The sequence below is a fragment of the Syngnathoides biaculeatus genome, chromosome 11 (genome assembly GCF_019802595.1).
Source record: "Syngnathoides biaculeatus isolate LvHL_M chromosome 11, ASM1980259v1, whole genome shotgun sequence".
In the NCBI taxonomy this organism is placed as follows: domain Eukaryota; kingdom Metazoa; phylum Chordata; class Actinopteri; order Syngnathiformes; family Syngnathidae; genus Syngnathoides; species Syngnathoides biaculeatus.
In genome coordinates, this window is record NC_084650.1 from 7,481,519 (window position 1) to 7,501,895 (window position 20,377).

The 20,377-nt window shown below is 41.2% G+C and overlaps 1 protein-coding gene across 19 annotated transcripts in view; it reads right to left on the reverse strand.

The window, feature by feature from the left end:
* Positions 1-225: 225 nt before the first annotated feature.
* abhd18 (abhydrolase domain containing 18) overlaps positions 226-20,377 on the reverse strand; it is a 46,850-nt gene continuing 26,698 nt past the window's right edge. For 4 of the 19 annotated variants that reach the window (XM_061834165.1, XM_061834171.1, XM_061834167.1 and 1 more), the window contains 2 exons: positions 15,132-15,294; positions 226-1,377 (listed from right to left, as the gene is read on the reverse strand). In XM_061834165.1, coding sequence (XP_061690149.1) covers positions 1,227-1,377; positions 15,132-15,294 — 314 coding nt within the window. In that variant the 3' untranslated portion in view covers positions 226-1,226. Of the gene's footprint in view, positions 1,382-13,086; positions 13,161-15,131; positions 15,295-15,372; positions 15,676-16,095; positions 16,362-20,377 lie in introns of those variants that run through there. The other 15 variants (XR_009797032.1, XR_009797030.1, XR_009797026.1 and 12 more) reach the window with 11 other exon arrangements.

The window sequence follows — 20,377 nt, forward strand, 5'->3', positions numbered from 1 at the left end:
GTGGTCAAGCAGGTTAAGGTAGAGTAAAAATCAAGAAAGTAATCATTTATGACATTCTGTGTACATAAGGGGGAAAACATCTGTAGTAAAACTTCGAGACAGGTTGTGAAGGTCAATTTATTCAGATATCTCTTTGCTCCAGACAAGACAAACAATAGAAGGCTACCCTCTAATATGAGTTGAAAACTTCGATAAGCACAAAAGCAATCCTTTACAATGACAAAATTGATGTGATAAATTTTAATAGATAATTGTAAATTTAATATTATGAAAATGAACAGGACACTTTTCTTTTCATAGTTAACTTGGTCCACTGTAGCACCATAGGCATCACCACTCCCCAAACAAACACATTCTTGGAGATTCATCTTATGGTTTGAAATGATGAGTCATGTTAAGACAAGTTGAGGATTGGCATACTGTAGCACATTTTTAGCCAAGTGGGTGAACAGGCAAAATTTTTAACAAAGGGTACCAAAAAACAGTTTTCGGTTTATACTGTGATGACAAGAGAAGCCTTTAAGAGATAAAAGAGGTAACATGGTATTCTACTTACGGATGTACAAAAAAAAAGAACAATGCACTGAATTGTACTAAAATAGCATGACTTATGAAATTTATATTGTTCCAAAATTAGTTATGGTCAAATTCAAATGTACATCCACTTTTGTTTGTACTGAACAATGTTTTTGTTTTTTGATTGAATTTAGTGCAGACTCCCTCCACCCCTAAAAAGCTTGTACCTTTTAAAAATATCAGTGACAGAAATGTAATTTAAAATACTTGAGAAAATGAAATCACGTCAAAATTAACAATACCAAATAACACTCTTTAATAAAAAAACCACCATACATTTGGAAAAATTGTATTGTTCTAAATTTGCACAATTTAGATAACATATTGGGACTTGTTTGCAAATAAGGACCATGGAAGAAATGGTATAGTAATTCTAAATGGGGTTGAGGGTAAACAAGAAGGTGTAGGATAACAAGGTTTCTGTCAATTGCAGTACAAGTTACACAACAATGCAGTAAAGCATGACAATAAATGTTTTAAAACATCCATGAAAACAAATTGTTTTGGTTGGCAAAATGTGAGTTATAGAGAAGTTATAATATTTATTACAATCTCTTTACATGAAAAAGTTTTAAGCTGCACAATTACATTCTCTAATACAGGCTGAGATAAATTGCAAGTGGATTGTGGGGAAGGACTGTAAAATTGAACTATAGAAAATACACACACGCCAGAGCATGCATGGACGGATGTGCGCACACAGTGCAAGTTGCTGTTACACGGATAAGGGCATCAACACTGCTAAAGCTAGAGGAGGTGAGGATACTTCTGGCAGAATCTGGTGAATGCATCATAGATAGCCTGTCTAGGGGGGGGAAAGAGAATACATTAGAATAACACAAGTAAATAGTTACTATTAGGACCAAGAGAAGCATAAAAAATCAAAACACCATTACTTTTGAAAGGACTTTTCTAATGTTCTGAACACTGGCACCAACAGTGCAGTGAGAAAGTATTTGCCCTCCTCCTGATGTCAGGTTTTTTTTTTTTTTTTGCTCATCTATCACACACAAAGCTTTCACATCATCAATCCAATTTTAATATCACTCAGAGACAACCCAAGAAAATACAAAATGTAGTTTTCAAATGACAATTCAGTTTATTAAGACACAAAATAATCCAAACCTTTCTGACCCCTCTGTGAAAAAGTAATTGGTCCCTTTGTTAAATCACAATGTCAATGTAACTATGCCAGTGGTTCTCAAAGAGTGGGGCGGGGGAGCACAGTGCAATGCTAGGGGGTGACCCCAGGGAACATGCTCTTTTTTTGTACAAAAATAAAGTGTAATTGTACATCCACTAGAGTAGGTGGCAGTGACTCCCTCACTCTTAGAGAGAATTAGCTCAATGTGAAAACATTAAGTTTTTTTTTTTTTAAAACAAGGACGAAAGGAGAGGCTAAGAGAGACAGAAACAATGAGAGGAAGGAAAGTCTCCTGAAAGCTAAGTCGAGGAAGTATGATGAAGCACTTGGCTTCACTGTGACTACGATGTGAAACGAACAAAGACTGATGTTTACACTGTCTAAAAACATTGGCTGCGGACCGCATGAAGCCAAATAAATTAAGGTGTCACTTAAAGAAATTCACACCCCGATCACACTGATAAGCTGCTTGAGTTTTTTCAGTGAAAACTGAGCAAATATTGCGAACAATCATCCCGCTTTGTGAACGCTACTTCAATAAACCTGTGAGCTCTGTTAGCGTCATATAAGGTGGCGTACCAAATTGCAAAAAAAAAAAAAAAAAAAAAAAAAAAAAACCACACCATAGCAGAGGAACTAAAACTACCTGCACCATTTGACATGTTCTCTGTAACGCTGGATGACGACAGTGCTACAAAACTAAAAACTATCCCTCCATCGAATGACATTGCTAACGATCTTCAAGAACAGCTGGTAGATACAGTAAACTCAAAGACAAACATTTTTCCCGACGATTTGATGATGCAACTGACAGCAATAAAGAATATTTGTTCATTGCTTATGTACGTTTGACTTGACAAAATTTTTTTTGTAAATATGTCAGAGACAAAGCTACAGCTGAAGAGCTAATTAAAATGCTGGAGTGCTTCTTGATTGAGAATAGGCTGAAGTGGAAGAACTGCATTGGTGTTTGCAATGACGGTGAATAAACCATGGCAGGGAAGAGAAAAGGACTTCACTCATCAAAAAGGCCTCACCAAAATCTGAATTCATTTTTGTTTTGTAAGTAAATGTTTTATATATTGTGCTCCTGAATTGATATTGCTGATCAATTTGAATTTATTATTATTTGGTGATTTTAATGTAACTTTATTTTTCGGTATCAAATGGTTCCAATTGTTGGTCAAAAAATGTTTAGTTTGATTAAGGATAATCTTAAAATTTAAGGGAAATTGATGTACATTTAAATCTTTTTGTTGAAAGACTACAAAATTGTTAAAGTTATTCCTTGTTGGAAGTTGATCTAAATTTCTTCCTTATTTTGTATTATTATTTATTTTGTAAAAAGAAAAATCCAGATTTATTTGTGTGATATAGCTGCAAATAAGTATTTGAACACCTGTCTATCAGCTAGAATTCTGACCCTCAAAGACCTGTTAGTCCGCCATTAAAAGTCCACTTCCTCCTTCTTCTTTTCCTTTCGGCTTCTGCCGTGAGGGGTCGCCACAGCGTGTCATCTTTTTCCATCAAAGCCTATCTCGTGCATCTTCCTCTCTAACACCTACAGTCCTTATGTCCTCCCTCACAACATCCATTAACCTTTTCTTTGGTCTTCCTCTCATTCTTTTGGCTGGCAGCTCCATCCTCAGCACCCTTCTACCAATATACTCACTCTCTTGCCTCTGGACATATCCAAACCATCGAAGTCTGCTTTCTCTAACCTTGTCTTCAAAACATCCAACTTTGGCTGTCCCTCTAACGAGCTCATTTCTAATTCTATCCTACCTACTGACCCGAGCGAGAACCTCAAGATCTTCATTTCCTACCACCAGTTCTGCTTCCTGTTGTCTCTTTAGTGCCACAGTCTCTAATCCATACGTTATGGCTGGCCTCACCACTGTTTTATAAACTTTGCCCTTCATCCTCACGGAAACTCTTCTGTCACATAGAACACCAGACACCTTGCGCCAACTGTTCTACCCTGGTTGAACCAGTTTCTTCACTTCCTTACCACACTCACTATTGCTCTGAATTGTTGACCCCAAGCATTTCAAGTTCTCCACCCTCGCTATCTCTTCTCCATGGAGCTTCACTCTTCCCTCCTCCGTCCCTCTCATTTATGCACGTACAGTGTATATTTTGTTTTCCTTCAGCTAATCTTCATTCCTCTACTTTCCAGTGCGTGCCTCCATCTTTCTAATTGTCAAATGTATGGTGTTTTTTTTTTCTTAAAGACTGTTATTTGGTATTGTTAATTTTGACGTATTTTCTTTTTCTCCGCGTGTTCCCTGCTTTCACTGCAGATCACAATATCATCTGCAAACATCATAGTCCAAAGGGATTCCAGTCTAACCTCAGCCTATCCATTACTACCACAAGCAGCAAGGGGCTCAGAGCAGATCCCTGATGCAGTCCCACCTCCACCTTAATCTATGTCATTCTACGACATCCAAGTGGTCGCCATATTGGCTGCATCCCCTGTCCGTGACGTCACCTGGACATTCGCCAATGAAAACACGCGGTGGACCCGACTATGGGAGACGAACATGCCCCTGACATGGAAGCTCTGCACGGAAGAAGAGAACCGAGTGAAGTTACCGAGGCATTACCCTATTGTTTCGAGCCATATTCAGATGATATGCATTACGGCCAAACCATATCCCCGTCCGATCCACTTCCGCAGTGGACATGAGTCATCGCAGCTCATCGCAGCCGGGTGGTGTGGCTCATTATCGGCGCCCAGGTGGCTTAATACGGAGCCGAGCCATGCTGATTTAGTGGGTTGTTCATAGCCGCCGCAGTATGCGATGAACAACACCTTCGAGCCAGGGCGCTTTACTGCGTTGTCGTCGCACACAGCTGAGTGAGGCATTGTCGGCTGCGTTCTTCAGAGCCGCCGCCGTCCGTAAGACCGACGCGCAGCCTTCGCCGAAGCCGTGACCAGTGAACATGGCGCCTCAGCCGGTGTGGCTCATTTTCGGGGCCGAGGTGGCTGATCACGGAGCCGAGCTGGGCTGCTTTAGGGCGTTGTCCATAGCCGCCGCCGTCCGCAATGAACAACACCGTCAAGCCGGGGCTCTTTACGGCGTTGTCGTCACATGTGGCTGAGTTTGGCATTGTCTGCAGCATTGTTCAGAGCCGACACATTTAGCACTCCTGTCATACGTACATGGATCTTTTGTTACATTATGAGAGAAAGATTACGTGGTCCGCCCCAAACAATTTTTTTTTTTTAGTAGCTGGATACACACCTACCTGTCATTTGGAACCCACGAAGCACTCGTCCTCTGCACCCGTGCAATCCATTTTTCACGACAAACCGTGTCTCTTCCAAACTTATGAAGGGTAAATCCATCCTCCCGAGTGTTCAAGCAATGTCCAGCAATGCAATGAGCCGACATTTTGGCGAACACAAAGGAACAACGAGCTACCTTCCCGGAGGTAAAACTAATAGAAACAAACGAGTCCACTTGAGGCCGGTCCTGTCTTGTACGTCACTTCCTGCTTCTTCTCGAAAACAAATCCCTCAAGAGGATTTTCATGGCGGGAGTTACAAAAAGCTGGATATGTCAAAATCATATTTTGTGGTGAAAAAAACACATGGGACCATGTCAGCTGCCGTTTTTTCATTAATAACATACTAAAAAACATGCATTTCATGACAGTGGCCCTTTAAATTCTTCTGACACCTACAGCACATCCCACTATTGTTCTGCTGTTCTCATATATGTACTGTACTATTCTAACATATTTCTCCATCACACCGGACTTACGCATGCAGTACCACAGTTCCTCTCTTGGCACTCTGTACTCTGTCATAGGCTTTCTCTCGGTCTACAAAGACACAATGTAGCTCCTTCTGACCTTCTCTGTAGTTTTCCACGAGCATCCTCAAGGCAAATAATCCATCTGTGGTACTCTTTCTAAGCATGAAACCATATTGTTGCTCGCAGATACTTACTTCTGTCCTGAGTCTAGTCTCCAGTACTCTTTCCCATAACTTCATTGTGTGGCTCATCATCTTTATTCCTCTATGGTTTCCACAGTTCTGAACATCGCCTTTGTTCTTAAAAATGGGAACTAGCACACTTTTCCTACATTCTTCTGGCATCTTCTCTTCTGCTACTATTCTATTGAATAAGTTGGTCAAAAACTCCACAGCCACCTCTCCAAATTGCTTCCATACTTCCACGGGTATGTCTACAGGACCAACTGTCTTTCCATTTTTCATCCTGTTCAGTGCCTTTTTTAACTTCCCTCTAACTAATCCTTGCCGATTCCTGTTCATTCACGTTTGCCTCTTCCACTCTTTCTTCTCTTTTTTCTTCATTCATTAAGCTCTAAAAGTCCTCCTTCCATGTACTTAGGACACTACTGGCACCATTCAATATCTTTCTATCGCTATCCTTAATCACCTTTACTTGCTACACATCCTTCCCATCTCTCTCCCTCTGTCTGGCCAACGTCAAGACATCCTTTTCTCCTTCTTTCGTATCCAACCTGGAGTACATGTTCGTCATATGCCACTTGTTTAGCCTTCGCCACCTCTACCTTTGCCCTCCGACGCATCTAAATGTTTTCCTTACGCCTTTCCTCAGTCCTCTCCATGTTCCACTTCTTCTTCGCTAATCTCTTTCCTTGTATGACTTCCTGTATTTTGGGGTTCCACCATCGAGTGTCCTTCCCCCCTTTCCTACCAGAAGACACCCCAAATACTCTCCTGCCTGCCTCTCTGAATGCCTTAGCAGTAGTATTCCAATCTTCTGGGAGCTCTTCCTGTCCATCTACAGTCTGTCTCTGTCTCTTTAAAAGTCCACCTCTACTCCATGTATTATCCTGAATCAGATCCACCTGTGTGAGGTCATTAGCTGCATAAAGGCACCTGTCCACCTCATACAATCAGCAAGACTCAAACTCGGAATATGGCCACGACCAAAGAGCTATCCAAAGACACCAGAGACAAAATTGTACAACTCCACACAGCTGGAAAGGGCTACGGAGAAATTGCTAAGCAGGTTGGTGAAAAAAGGTCCACTGTTGGAGCAATCATTAGAAAATTTAAGAAGCTAAACATGATGGTCAATCTCAATCGGAGTGGAGCCCCATCCAAGATATCACCTCGTGGCATCTCATTGATCCTTAGGCACGGAAGATTCCCCAACTTAAACCAGCACAAGTCAAGGCCCGTCCTAAGTTTGCCAATGACAATTTGGATGGTACAGAGTAGTCACTCGGAATATGGCCACGACCAAAGAGCTATCCAAAGACACCAGAGACAAAATTGTACAACTCCACACAGCTGGAAAGGGCTACGGAGAAATTGCTAAGCAGGTTGGTGAAAAAAGGTCCACTGTTGGAGCAATCATTAGAAAATTTAAGAAGCTAAACATGATGGTCAATCTCAATCGGAGTGGAGCCCCATCCAAGATATCACCTCGTGGCATCTCATTGATCCTTAGGCACGGAAGATTCCCCAACTTAAACCAGCACAAGTCAAGGCCCGTCCTAAGTTTGCCAATGACAATTTGGATGGTACAGAGTAGTCATGGGAGAAGGTTTTGTGGTCATATGAGACCAAAATGGAACTTTTTGGTCATAATTCCACTAACCGTGTTTGGAGGAAGATGAATGATGAGTTCCATCCCATGAACACCATCCCTACTGTGAAGCATGGGGGTGGTAGCATCATGCGTTGGGGGGGGTTTTCTGCACATGTGAGAGGACGACTGCACTGAATAAAGTAGAGGATGACCACGGCCATGTATTGTGAGATTTTGGGGAACAACCTCTTTCCCTCAGTCAGAGCATTGACGATGGATCGTGCCTCGGTCTTTCAACATGACAATGACCCTAAGCACACATCCAGGAAAACCAAGGAGTGGCTCCGTAAGAAGCATATCTAGGTTCTAGCCAGTCTCCAGAACTAAACCCAATAGAAAATCTTTGGAAGATGCTGAAACTCCATGTTCCTCAGTGACAGCCCAGAAACCCATCTGATCTAGAGAAGATTTGTGTGGAGGAGTGGGCCAAAATCCCTCCTGCAGTGTGTGCAAACCTGGTGAACAACTGCAGGAAACGTTTGACCTCTGTAATTGCAACCAAAGGCTACAGTACTAAATATTAACATTGGTTTTCTCAGGTAATCAAATACTTATTTGCAGCTGTATCACACAAATAAATTGTTAAAAAAAAAAAAAAAAATCATACATTGTGATTTCGGGATTTGTCTTTTTAGATTATCTCTCACAGTGGACATGCACCTATGATGAAAATTTCATACCCCTCCATCATTTCTCAGTGGGAGAACTTGCAATATAGCAGGGTGTTCAAATACTTATTTTTTTCACTGTATAGATATCTACCAGAATTACTACTGTTAGCTCCCTCGGTAGAAAAAAAGAGTCTACATGAGACTGCAAGAACTTCTAAATCTGGAGGGCAGTGGGTTTCGATGACTTTGGTTCTGTTTTGCCGATGCAGCATACGGTCCGCTAGTGAAACTAGCTGTACTATACATCAGGGATTCGCAGATGTAGCCACGTCACCGTGATAAAAATAACATTGCCGTTCCAGACACAAACTGCTCATGGCGAGTTGTAATTCCAATTCATGCATTTTGTGGGTAGTGGGTCTTGCGCTGGTTAGAAGGATGGTTGGTATTGGTGGTCTGTGAGGTTACTTCCTTAGCTTATCAGCCAAGCCCGACTGACATCCTTGATTTCATTTTCGCTCCCTCCCCTTTCTCTGTTCCTTGCTGGGTAGACCGACTATTCATGGAGGTCCAGGTGGTCTTGTGATGTCCATAGAATATTGTTTTTCCTTCTGATACTTGTTAGTGATTGATAAATTATGCTCCAGTCCCAGATCAATGAGGTCCTGGGCGCTATAGGTGAACGTGGGTTTACAAAAATCCAAAAATAGCGCCAAAATAATGAAAAAGACATGCACCAAACTGGAGAGCAAAGAGCCACCGCACCTGTGCATGCCGCCATCTTGGAATCTTGGAGTTTTGATGATCTTCAAGACTTTTGGAGAAACATATTGTGGACTGGTGGGTCAAAAATTGAGCTTTTTGGAAGATGGGCAGCCCATTACATTTGGTATAAAAATGGTACAGCATTTGATAAAAAGAAAGTGCCAAAAGTGAAGCATGGTGGTGGAGGTCTGGGGCTGCATTTCTACCTCAGGAACAGGACAACTTGCTGTGTGATTGATGGAACAATGAATTCTCCTGTGTACAAGAAAATTCTGAAGAACATCTGGGCATCAGTTTGTGACCTCAAACTCAAGTGGTCTTGCATCATGCAGCAGGACAATGATCCGAAACACACTAGCAAGTCAACCTCTGAATGGCAAAAAAATAAAAATTCAAAAAAGGTTTTGAAGTGGCTGAGTCAAAGTTGTGTGTGACCTTAAACGGGCCGCTCATGCTATAAAGCCATCCAATATGGTGGAGTCGAAACATTTCTGCAAAGAGTGGGACAAAAAGTGATGCAAAAGACTAATCACCAATTACCGCAAACACGTGATTTCAGTTATTGCTGCCAAGGGTGGCACAACACATTAAGTTCCGGGGGTTGTTACTTTTTCACAGACGGTCAGAAGGGTTTGAATTTTTTTTGTGCCTTGATAAATGGAATTGTCATTTGAAAACTGCATATTTGTATTTCCTTGGGTTGTCTTGGGTTGAGTGATATTAAAATTGGTTTGATGATTTGAAACCTGTGTGTGATAGATATGCAAAAAAAAAAAAAAAAAGGCTGAAATCAGGAAGGCAGAAGGCGGGCTGCCAACTCTGGCAGCGGGCTGCGACCCGAGCTTCGACATCCGGGGAGGCTGTTACTCAAGCTTCGGCGGAGGCCTTGAGCCTAGCTTTGGTGTCCGGGCCTAACAGCCTCCCCCGCCTGGAAGTTCGGCTCACGGCCCACCGCCGGAGCTTGCTCGTCAGTGCCAGTGTCATTCCCGTCCGAAGAACCATCTGCGGCTGCCGGACCGGAGCTCTGGGTGCCTTTGGTTATGCAGTTATGTCCCGTGCGTAGGCCTCTGAGTAATCAGACTCCACGTCATTCTGCCCGAAGAACCATCCAAAAATTCAACATTTACACCCACAGGTTAAAATCTGTATGGAAGTATTTTCTCCGTCTTCCTGATCAACCGATACTACTGTTTCTTCATCAGTTGAGGATATAGCCGAGAAATCACCGCTAGGCATAAATGGTGTCCTATGTAATCGAGCCTTTGTTGCGGCATGGTACACATCACATACGCACACGTTTGTCATGTGACTTGCGAAAATGTCAGCGTCCCTGAAAATTCGTAATTGTCGATAAAAATCTTCTCAAAACACTTAAATGAGAGAGGATTTAACATCACATTGTCAAAATAGGGTACTTATTACATGACCTATTGTTCATGCAAAACACTAGATTTCCCCTTTAAGACAATGAGTGAAAATAGTGAGGTTTAATACAGTACGAGTAGGGTTGCGTCAGGAAGGGCATCCGGCGTAAAAATTGTGCCAAACATATGTGCGTTCATCTGAGATGACACGCTGTGGCGACCCCGAAAGGGACAAGCCGAAAGAAACTTTAATACAGTACGAGTAGGCTCGTTTTGTTGAAATTGATCGTTATAATGCTTTGTTGCAAAAGGAAGATGGGATATGAGGTAAGTGCTTGAAGATCAATTTCCGCATGTATACACAGGTTTTGTCGGCTCAATGCTGTGTAATCCTTTACTGACCTTTGAAAAACAGTTTGGGAAGATGACATACCACAGGCATTTGTGTTTGTAAACTTAAAAGGCTTTTTTTTGTACAGGGGTAGTGATGTGAGACCATGCCTGACTTTAAAGGCGGGCTGGCAATGTGTTTGTACCATTTTAATCGTTTACACAGTAATAAATTACCATTTTTTTAACATATTAAATTAGCAAATGAACATTTTTGGAGAGCTGTTGTGTTGATGTGTGCAATGGGAAATGATACGAATATACGGTATAACTGTACAGTAATACCAATTTAAAGCAATGTTTAGAAACTCAAGCAAGACATTTTTTTTTAAATTCCTGAAACGCTGTCATTTTGGAGGTGTAATTTCAGCGATTACATAAAATATGAGTTGACACTGCTATTTTATACTAAATGAACATCCCTTGTCCACGCCAGCAATAGAGCTCGTGCACGTTACATCACAGTTTGCGCGGCGCCATATTGGCGGTCAAAACCAGCTGTTCTGCAGTGCAGGGGCCGTTGAACATGAGCAGATTTTTCAAATTGCTAGAGATCTGGCGTGCTATTGGTGGTCACAATAGACGACATAGTTCTTCAAAGATATCATTTTATAGAATACCAGCTTAAAAGACCAGAAAAGATCGATGGGTAGCCGGTCAAACAAAGCTGCTTGGGTGTCGCATTTTTCCGAATGCCCGAGACCCACTGTGCTGTTGGTTGTCACAATTGATGAGACAATTCTTCAAAGAGATCATTCTATGGAATACCAGCTGAAAAGATGAGAAAAGATCGATGGATTTCAGCAATTAAACAGGATGCCTAGTGCCCAATGAAATACACACACCTGTGAAGCGATCACTTAATTTCAAGTAGGAATTATTCTTAAACTCAAATTACTAAGAAGTATTTATAATGCTAAGTTGACTTATTTGAGAACAATGAGTATTTAAAAAAAGAAAATAAACTGTCACAGAGAGGTTTACGGGTGTGGGAGCGATACACTTCCGTCTATGGAGGAGCTGACTCCCTGTCCTCTTTTTTTGTGTGTGTAAAACCAGGGGTCATTTATTTAAATATTAGTATTGGAAGAAATCCAAGTGGATCCGCGACTATGTGGGATTTATTCCTGATGGAGAACAGATCCAGCAACAAAGTATTTATATTCGTCCAGACTTTTATACGCTTTTGAACTTTTCTGTGTAAATCCGACTTACTCACCACATATCTATATCCAGTTGTCCAAGACACGTGGAAGCGAACTCACAGTCCACTTTATCGGCGAAAACATTGACTACGGCATTAAATATGGGTACTCTATGCCAAGTGCCTCTCTTTTTTCCATGTACCTTCGTTTATTATCACCTTCTAAATGTTGAATAATATTGGACAAAACTCTGGGTGTTGTGCTATAGGACATATTTTCGTTTCGTCTCAGAATTAACTTGCAACAATGCTTTATTTGAGCGGCAATATGGCAAGTCATGTGATTTTATGACGTAGGTGCACAATCTCTATACAGTGAATTTACTTCCCAGTTCAGTCACTGACGTCGCTCCTAACCCGTGATGGTGTATTGATTTTGATGAGGAAAAAGTGGCATTTGCAGGGCAATTCGTTACGTACAGATTGCTACAAAACAGACGGATATGACTTGAAATTCCGGCAAGTGTCTTTTTTTTTTTTTTACGCAAAAGTACAATGAGAACCTGTGGGTAAAATAGAGCATCTGGATGCCATAGGTCCTTTAAAGGGACCATATGTTAGGAAATGGCCTTTTTCAGTTGTGTGTGCAAATACAGGTGCTACAGTGCCTTGTGAAAGTATTCAGCCCCCTTGAACTTTTCAACCTTTTCGCCACATTTTAGGCTTCAAAGATAAAGATATATATATTTTTTGTCAAGAATCAATAAGAAGTGGGACAGAATCGTGAGGTGGAATGAGATTTATTGGATATTTTTAACTTTTTTAACATATAAAAACCTAAAAAGTGGGGCGTGCAATATTATTTGGCCCCCTTGCATTAATACTAGGTTTGCTTGGAGAGCGTTTATGAACAGCAGTCTTCAGCTCTGCCCACAGATTCTCGATTGGATTCAGGTCTGGACTTTGACTTGGCCATTCTAACACCTGGATATGTTTGTGAACCACTCCATTGGAGATTTGGATTTATGTTTTGGATCACTGTCGTATTGGAAGATAAATCTCCATCCCAGTCTCAGGTCTTTGGAAGACTTCAACAGGTTTTCATCCAGAATGGTCCTGTATTTGGCTCCATTCATCTTCCCATCAATTTTAACTATCTTCCCTGTCCCTGCTGAAGAAAACCAGGCCCAAACCATGACGCTGCCATCACCATGCTTGACAGTGGGGGTGGTGTGTTCACGGTGATGAGCTCTGTTGCTTTTACACCAAACATATCATTTTACAGTGTGGCCTAAAGGTCGATTTTGGTTTCATCTGATCAGAGCCCCTTCTTCCACATGTTTGGTGTGTATCCCAGGTGGCTTGTGGCAAACTTTAAACGAGACTTTTTATGGATATCTTTGAGAAATGGCTTTCTTCTCGCCACTCTTCCATTAAGGCCAGATTTGTGCAGTGTACAACTTATTGTTGTCTTATGGACAGACTCTCCCACCTCAGGTGTAGATCTCTGCAGGTCATCCAGAGTGATCATGGGCCCCTTGGCTACATCTCTGATCAGTCTTCTCCCTGTTCAAGGTAAAAGTTTAGAGGCCATGTCTTGCTAGATTTGCAGTGGTCTGATACTCGTTCCTTTTCAATATGACTGCTTGTGCAGTGCTCCTTCAGATATTTAAAGCTTGCAAAAACGTTTTGTATCCAATTCCGGCTTTAAACTTCTCCACAACAGTATCTCAGACCTGCCCACTATTCAGTTTTTTTATTCGTAAAAAAAAGTTTAAAATATCCAATAAATTTCATTCCATTCCCAATTGTGTCCCACTTGCTGTTGATTCTTGACAAAAAAAACAATTTTATTTTTTTACGTTTGACGCCTAAAATGTGTCAAAAGGTTGAAAAGGGGCCGAATACTTTCACAAGGCACTGTACTTGGTTCAATTACTCACTTGAATGTGTATGTAAAACACAATGACCAGCCAACGATAATGTACAGTGGTACCTCTACTAATAAAAGTCTCTACTAATGAAAGATTCAGCTTACAAAAAGCCTCCCAGGATAATTTTTGTCTCTAGTTACGAAAGAAGATATGGAAGGAAAAAAATGGCACTGGATTCCACAAATGTAAACATCCTGTACTGTATCTTGGTTTGAAAGTGGGGTGATAGAGCTCCTCTCCCATTGGCCACCGCCGGAGCATCTTCCTGACATCACATTGGCTAGGAGAGATGTCAATCTTAAGACACCGCGCATCCTGTCTCTTGGTATGTGTGGCACAATAGAGCAGCTCTTATTTGAAGTAAGCATCTTACTGGCATCACATTGGCAACAAGCAATGGAAATCTTTTTTGGGGGGGTGGGGTGGGATTGGTGGACGTCGATCTTTACCTGTGACGCAATTTCTGTATCTTCGTCACCGAATCCATTGTCATACACTTGTGCACACTCATACTGTACAACTTTTTTGCAAATGTATTCATCTTTTTTCACCAGGGACCACAAGAAATTGATGGCTAGTGCCAGTGAGAAGATGAGAATTGTTTTGTCCCCCTCCAAAAAAAACCAAGAAATCGTCGAGAAATATGAAAAAGATGTGTGCATGTGGCCTCATGCTGCTGCCGCTGCTCTTCCACAGGAATTTGAGAGGCTTTGAAGTGGAGGTTGAACGTGAAATTGAGGAAATTATTTCACTGGGAAAGACTGAGGACATCGACGAGTTGGTTCAGGAGCACCCCGAAGATGTTTTGATGAAAAAGGAGCTGGAGGTGATGCAACACACGACAATGCAGGAGCAGTTTGTGGCGTTGAGGAGGAGGCAGTCACTATTCCGTCAGCCAGAATAGAAAAAAAAGTGTTGACAAAATTCCATGACATTTCCGAATTTATTCAAAAGAATCATCTGGGAAATGTGTTTACTAGTCGGGCTATCACTCACTCCGATGACGTTTGCCTTGCACATTTCCATAAAATTATTAAAAGCCGTCAAAGGTAAAACATCTTTGAATTGGTACTTCACGAAACATTGAAAGTTAATATTTGTTTTGAATTCATAGTTTGTGGAATTTATTAATTTTAGTGGAATTAAGTTGTGTTTATGGCTCCACCTCTCATGATGCCACGATGCCTTTATGCGCTCCACTCACTCTTCTCTTCACTTTGTTGTTCAACAATGAACATAATTGAATGAATTGAACATCATTGAATTGAATGTTTGTTTTTCAGGTCAATGAACATAATTTTGCACTATTCTTTATATTATGGGGATTTGGGGGGCTGGGCAAAGATTACACTATTTACATGTAAAATGTGTTTCGACTTATGAAAGTTTCACATGACGAAACGACTTCTGGAACAGATTAATTTTGTAAGTAGAGGTACCACTTTCATCATAATCACAGTGATATTTGTTCAAAACATTTCTCGGCCATAGATATAAAACAATCAAAGGAAAAACACTAAATACGGTATAAACATGCAGTTTGACCTTACGTGGATATTTCATATAATTTTCTTACAGAGTTGGTCAAAATACTTGGTGTTACCTGAAGATGTTCTGTTTGAACAGATAAGCACTGATATGTCCTCCATTCAGATAACGGATTTCACAGCCAGGCCAAATCTCCTGGAGACTAAGGACCCCTGCACGAGGGATATAGGCATCTTCTTTGGCCTGCACCACGATGATCAGACTGGTGTCAACGGGGACTATAAGAGAAAAAAGAAAAGACTATCTGTTGTGACATTATCAAACGTTGTTAAAGTCTGATTCTCAAAGTGACGTACGCAAGTTCCCTCTGGTGGTGCGGCAAATAATCGTGTCAGTTGTATTAAAATGCAAATGCAGTGCATTGTACTAAAATGTTCAGCTTTAGGAACCATTTATTTTTACGCTCCAAAATGGACGGGATGCTGAAAAAGATGCACAATAAAGACACAAAAACCCAGCAAAAGAAAAAAGTTGAACAAAAAGACACCAAGAGACATACAATAACCCACGTAGACACACAAAAATGCAAAAAATCCCGCACAAAATGATATGGTGACATGCAAAGACTCACAAGAGGACCAGTAAAGATGCACAAAAATCTGCAAAAAAGATAAACAGATGTAGAAATGAAGAACAAAATTAGCAAAAGACACCAAAAAGTATACAAGATCAACAAAATGTTGACACGCAGAAAGACATACAAGATGCCACAGATGCACAAAAAGTTACAAAAAAGACAAATCACAAGTACAAATATATACTTGTGTTCAAAATAAGACCAGTCCATTGTGACGAACCAGATTAACTGATTGAATGCTACGCTGTTATTTTTTCAATAGCCTTACAAGCGCGTATATCATGAATACTTTTCAAAGGGCAAATTCTACTATTCTAATTGTAGACTACAACTCAATTTCATTGTGGCTTGTTTGTTAGATAATATTGTACTTTTTAGAGATGGTGAATTTGAGTTTTTGTTTGCTGTAAAATATAATCATCTAAATCAGGGGTGCACACACCTATTTGTCCCAAGATTGAATTTTCAAGCAGCCAGCCTCTCGCGATTTACCGTTGTGTGTTGGGGGGGGACAAGAGACAGATGGTAAATAAAGCTTGTGGAGGTTACATCACAGTTTGCACGGGGCCACATTGCCGATCAAACCTAGCTGCTCTGCAATGCTGGAGTTGTTGAACTGGAGCAGATTTTTGCCCGAGACCTGTTGTGCTGTTGGTTGTCACAATAGACGAGACAGTTCTTCAAAGAGATCATTCTACGGAATACCAGCTGAAAAGACAAGAAAAGATCGATGGATTTCGGTAATTAAACGGGGTGGATGGTACCCAACGAAATACACACGCTTGTGTAGCGAGCATTTCATTTCAGGTAGGGGTTACTCTTCTCAATCTTGAATTATCAAAAAGTACAGTGACGAAAATTAGTATTTGAACACCCTGCTATATTGCAAGTTCTCCCACTTAGAAATCATGGAAGGGTCTGAAATTTTCATCTTATGTACATGTCCACTGTGAGAGAATCTAAAAAGAAAAATCCAGAAATCACAATGTATAATTTTTTTAACGATCTATTTGTGTGATACACCTGCAAATAGGTATTTGAACACCTGCCTGTCAGCTAGAATTCTGACCCCCAATGACCTTTTAGTCTGCCTATATAAGTCCACCTCCACTACATGTATTATCCTGAATCAGATGCACGTGTGAGGTCGTTAGCTGCATAAAGACACCTGTCCACCCCATACAATCGGTAAGATTCAAACTTGTAACATGGCCAAGACCAAACAGCTATCCAAAGACACCGGAGACAAAATTGTACAGCTCCACACAGCCGGAAAGGGCTACGGAGAAATTGCTAAGCAGCTTGGTAAAAAAAAGGTCCACTGTTGGAGCAATCATTAGAAGCTAATCATGATGGTCAATCTCACTCAGAGTGGAGCCCCATGCAAGATATCACCATGTGGGGTCTCAATGATCCTTAGAAAGTTGAGGAATCAGCCCAGGACTACACGACAGGACGTGATCAATAAACTGAAAAGAGCTTGGACCACCGTTTCCAAGGTTACTGTTGGTAATACACGTCATGGTTTAAAATCACGCATGGCACGGAAGATTCCCCTGCTTAAATCAGCACAAGTCAAGGCCCGTTTTAAGTTTGCCAATGACAATTTGGATGATACAGAGGAGTCATGTAAGAAGGTTTTGTGGTCAGATGAGACCAAAATGGAACTTTGTGGTCATAATTGTATTAACCGTGTTTGGAGGAAGACGAATAATGAGTTGCATCCCAAGAACACCTTCACTACTGTGAAGAATGGGGGTGGTAGCATCATGCTTTGGGGGTGTTTTTCTGCACATGGGACAGGACATGCACTGTATTAAGGAGAGGATGACCATGGCCATGTATTGTGAGATTTTCAGGAACAACCTCTGTCCCTCAGTCAGAGCATTGACGATGGGTCGTGGCTGGGTCTTTCAACAGGACAATGACCCGAAGCACATACCCAGGAAAACCAAGGAGTGGCTCCATAAGGAGCATATCAAGGTTCTAGCGCGGCCTAGCCAGTCTCCAGATCCAAACCCAATAGAAAATCTTTGGAGGGAGCTGAAACTCTGTGTTTCTCAGCAAGAGGATCTGTGTGGAGGGGTGGCCAAAAATCCCTCCTGCAGTGTGTGCAAAACTGGTGAACAACTACAGGAAACGTTTGACCTCTGTAATTGCAAACAAAGGCTACTGTACTAAATATTAACATTGTTTTTCTCAGGTGTTCCAATACTTATTTGCAGCTGTATCACACAAATAAATTGTTAAAAAAAAAAAAAAAAAATCATACATTGTGATTTCGGGATTTGTCTTTTTAGATTATCTCTCACAGTGGACATGCACCTATGATGAAAATTTCATACCCCTCCATCATTTCTCAGTGGGAGGCAGCTGTATCACACAAATAAATTATGAAAAAAAATTAATCTTTGTGATGTCTGGACTTTTCTTTTTCACCTACAATGAAAATTTCAAACCCCTCTATGATTTCTAAGTGGGAGAACTTGCAATATAGCAGGGTGTTGAAATACTTCTTTTCTGTATATTTCATGCCAAGTTGACTCATTTGAGCACAATGCATATTTTTTCCATCAAAGCCCATCTTGTGCATCACGCTCTCTATCACCCATAGTCATTACAACATCCATCAACCTTTTCTTTGGTCTTGCTCTCGCTCTTTTTCCTGGCAGCTCCATCCTCAGTACCCTTCTACCAATATACTCACTTTCTCGCCTCTGGACATGTCCAAACCATCGAAGTCTGCTCTCTCTAACCTTGTCTCCAAAACATCCAACTTTGGCTGGCCCTCTAATGAGCTCATTTCTAATCCTATCCATTCTGCTCACTCCAAGCTAGACCCTAACATCTTCATTTCTGCTACCTCCAGTTCTGTTTCCTCTTGTTTCTTCAGTGCCACTATCTCTCATCCTTACATCATGGCCGGCCTCACCACTGTTTTATAAACTTTGCCCTTCAAACTAGCGGATACTCTTCTGTCACATAGAACACCAGCCAACTGTTCCATCCCGCTTGGACCGTTTTCTTCACTTCATTACCACACTCACCATTGCTCTGTATTCCTGACCAAGTATTTGAAGTCGTCCACCCTCACTATCTCTTCTCCCTGGAACTTCACTCTTCCACCTCCGCCCCTCTCATTCACACACATATATTTTGTTTTACTTCTGCTGGTTTCACTGCAGATCACAATATCATCTGCGAACATCAAGGTCCAAGGGGATTCCAGTCTACCCTCGTCTGTCAGCCTATCCATTACTACTGCAAAAAGGAAGTAGAGATGAAAGTGGACTTTCATGAAAATTCCTGAAAATACAAATCCGAGCACTGAAGGTGTGAAGTCCTGCTCGGGAGGTCCGGGGGTATGCACCCCGTGAAAATTTTTTTAAAAAATTGATGGCTGTGGTGCATTTTGGCTCTATCTGTGGACAAAATTCAGACAAAAATTGAAAGTAAAGAATCACACGACCACATTGCTCACTATCTTAGATATAGATCTCGTTGTACTAATAGGATACTGAGTTCCCTTTAATATTTTGATATATACATACAGTCACTCACATTTGAAAAATGTACGGGTGTGATCAGTCATGCTCGCAGGTAAAGTTGCGGGTGCGATTCGGGATGGAATCTCAAGACCTTAAAATAACTTAATGGATGAAAACAACATAACTCTATATTACAAATAAATTAAAAACAAACACATAACTAAAATATAAAACCACAATTTCAAACTCAGCAATGATCATTTCCAATTTCAACTGATATTAGTAGAACATGATATAAAAAGGTATTTAAAATTTTTCATCAATAAAAATTCTTGCTCTGACAAACTATCTGACGAAACGTTAAATGCACCGGCCTGTCAAGGAATAAACACGAATGGTCTATACCCGCAATGTTTTGAAAATGCTGAAAGTTTAGTTCAACATCATAGGTGTTCATGGCAACAAGCGAGCGAAACATTGCAATAAACATTCCTGTCGGTAATCGTTATGTATTGTTGTGGGAGGGGGAGGAGCACGCATCGCGGGACTGCCGTAAATAGGAGGCCGGCTTGCTAGAACGCGCCTTTATGTGCATGCGCTCGACGTATTGGCCACATATGAATCAAGCGACGAGGTGGATGATAGTCTAACATCTTTTTTGGAGGGGGGGGGGCACGCCGTCACACTGCCTTGCGATCGAATACCGGTTGTTTTGGAGCAGGCTTCTTTCGTTAACGTTTATGAAATAAACACGTAAATTAATGTCAAGACGACACAAAATAAGTGACTTCTTAAGAGAATGCGGAGGGGTGGTGGGGGGCAATTTTTCTCAATTTTCATGAAAACTTGAAAATCTGGAAATCCGGAGGACTTTCATCACTGAGGAAGGGACTCAGAGCGGAACCCTGATGCAGTCCAATCTCCACCTTAAATTCGACACATCTGTTCTGCTGCCCTCATAAATGTCCTGTACTATTCTAACATATTTCTGTGTCACACCAGACTTGCGCATGGAGTACCACAGTTCCTCTCTTGGTACTCTGTCATAAGCTTTCTGTAGGTCTACAAAGACACAATGTAGCTCCTTCTGACCTTCTCTGTAGTTTTCCACGAGCATCCTCAAGGCAAATAATGCAACTGTGGTACTCTTTCTAGGCATGAAACCATACTGTTGCTCGCAGATACTTCCGTCATGAGTCCAGCCTTCACTACTCTTTCCCATAACTTCAATGTGTG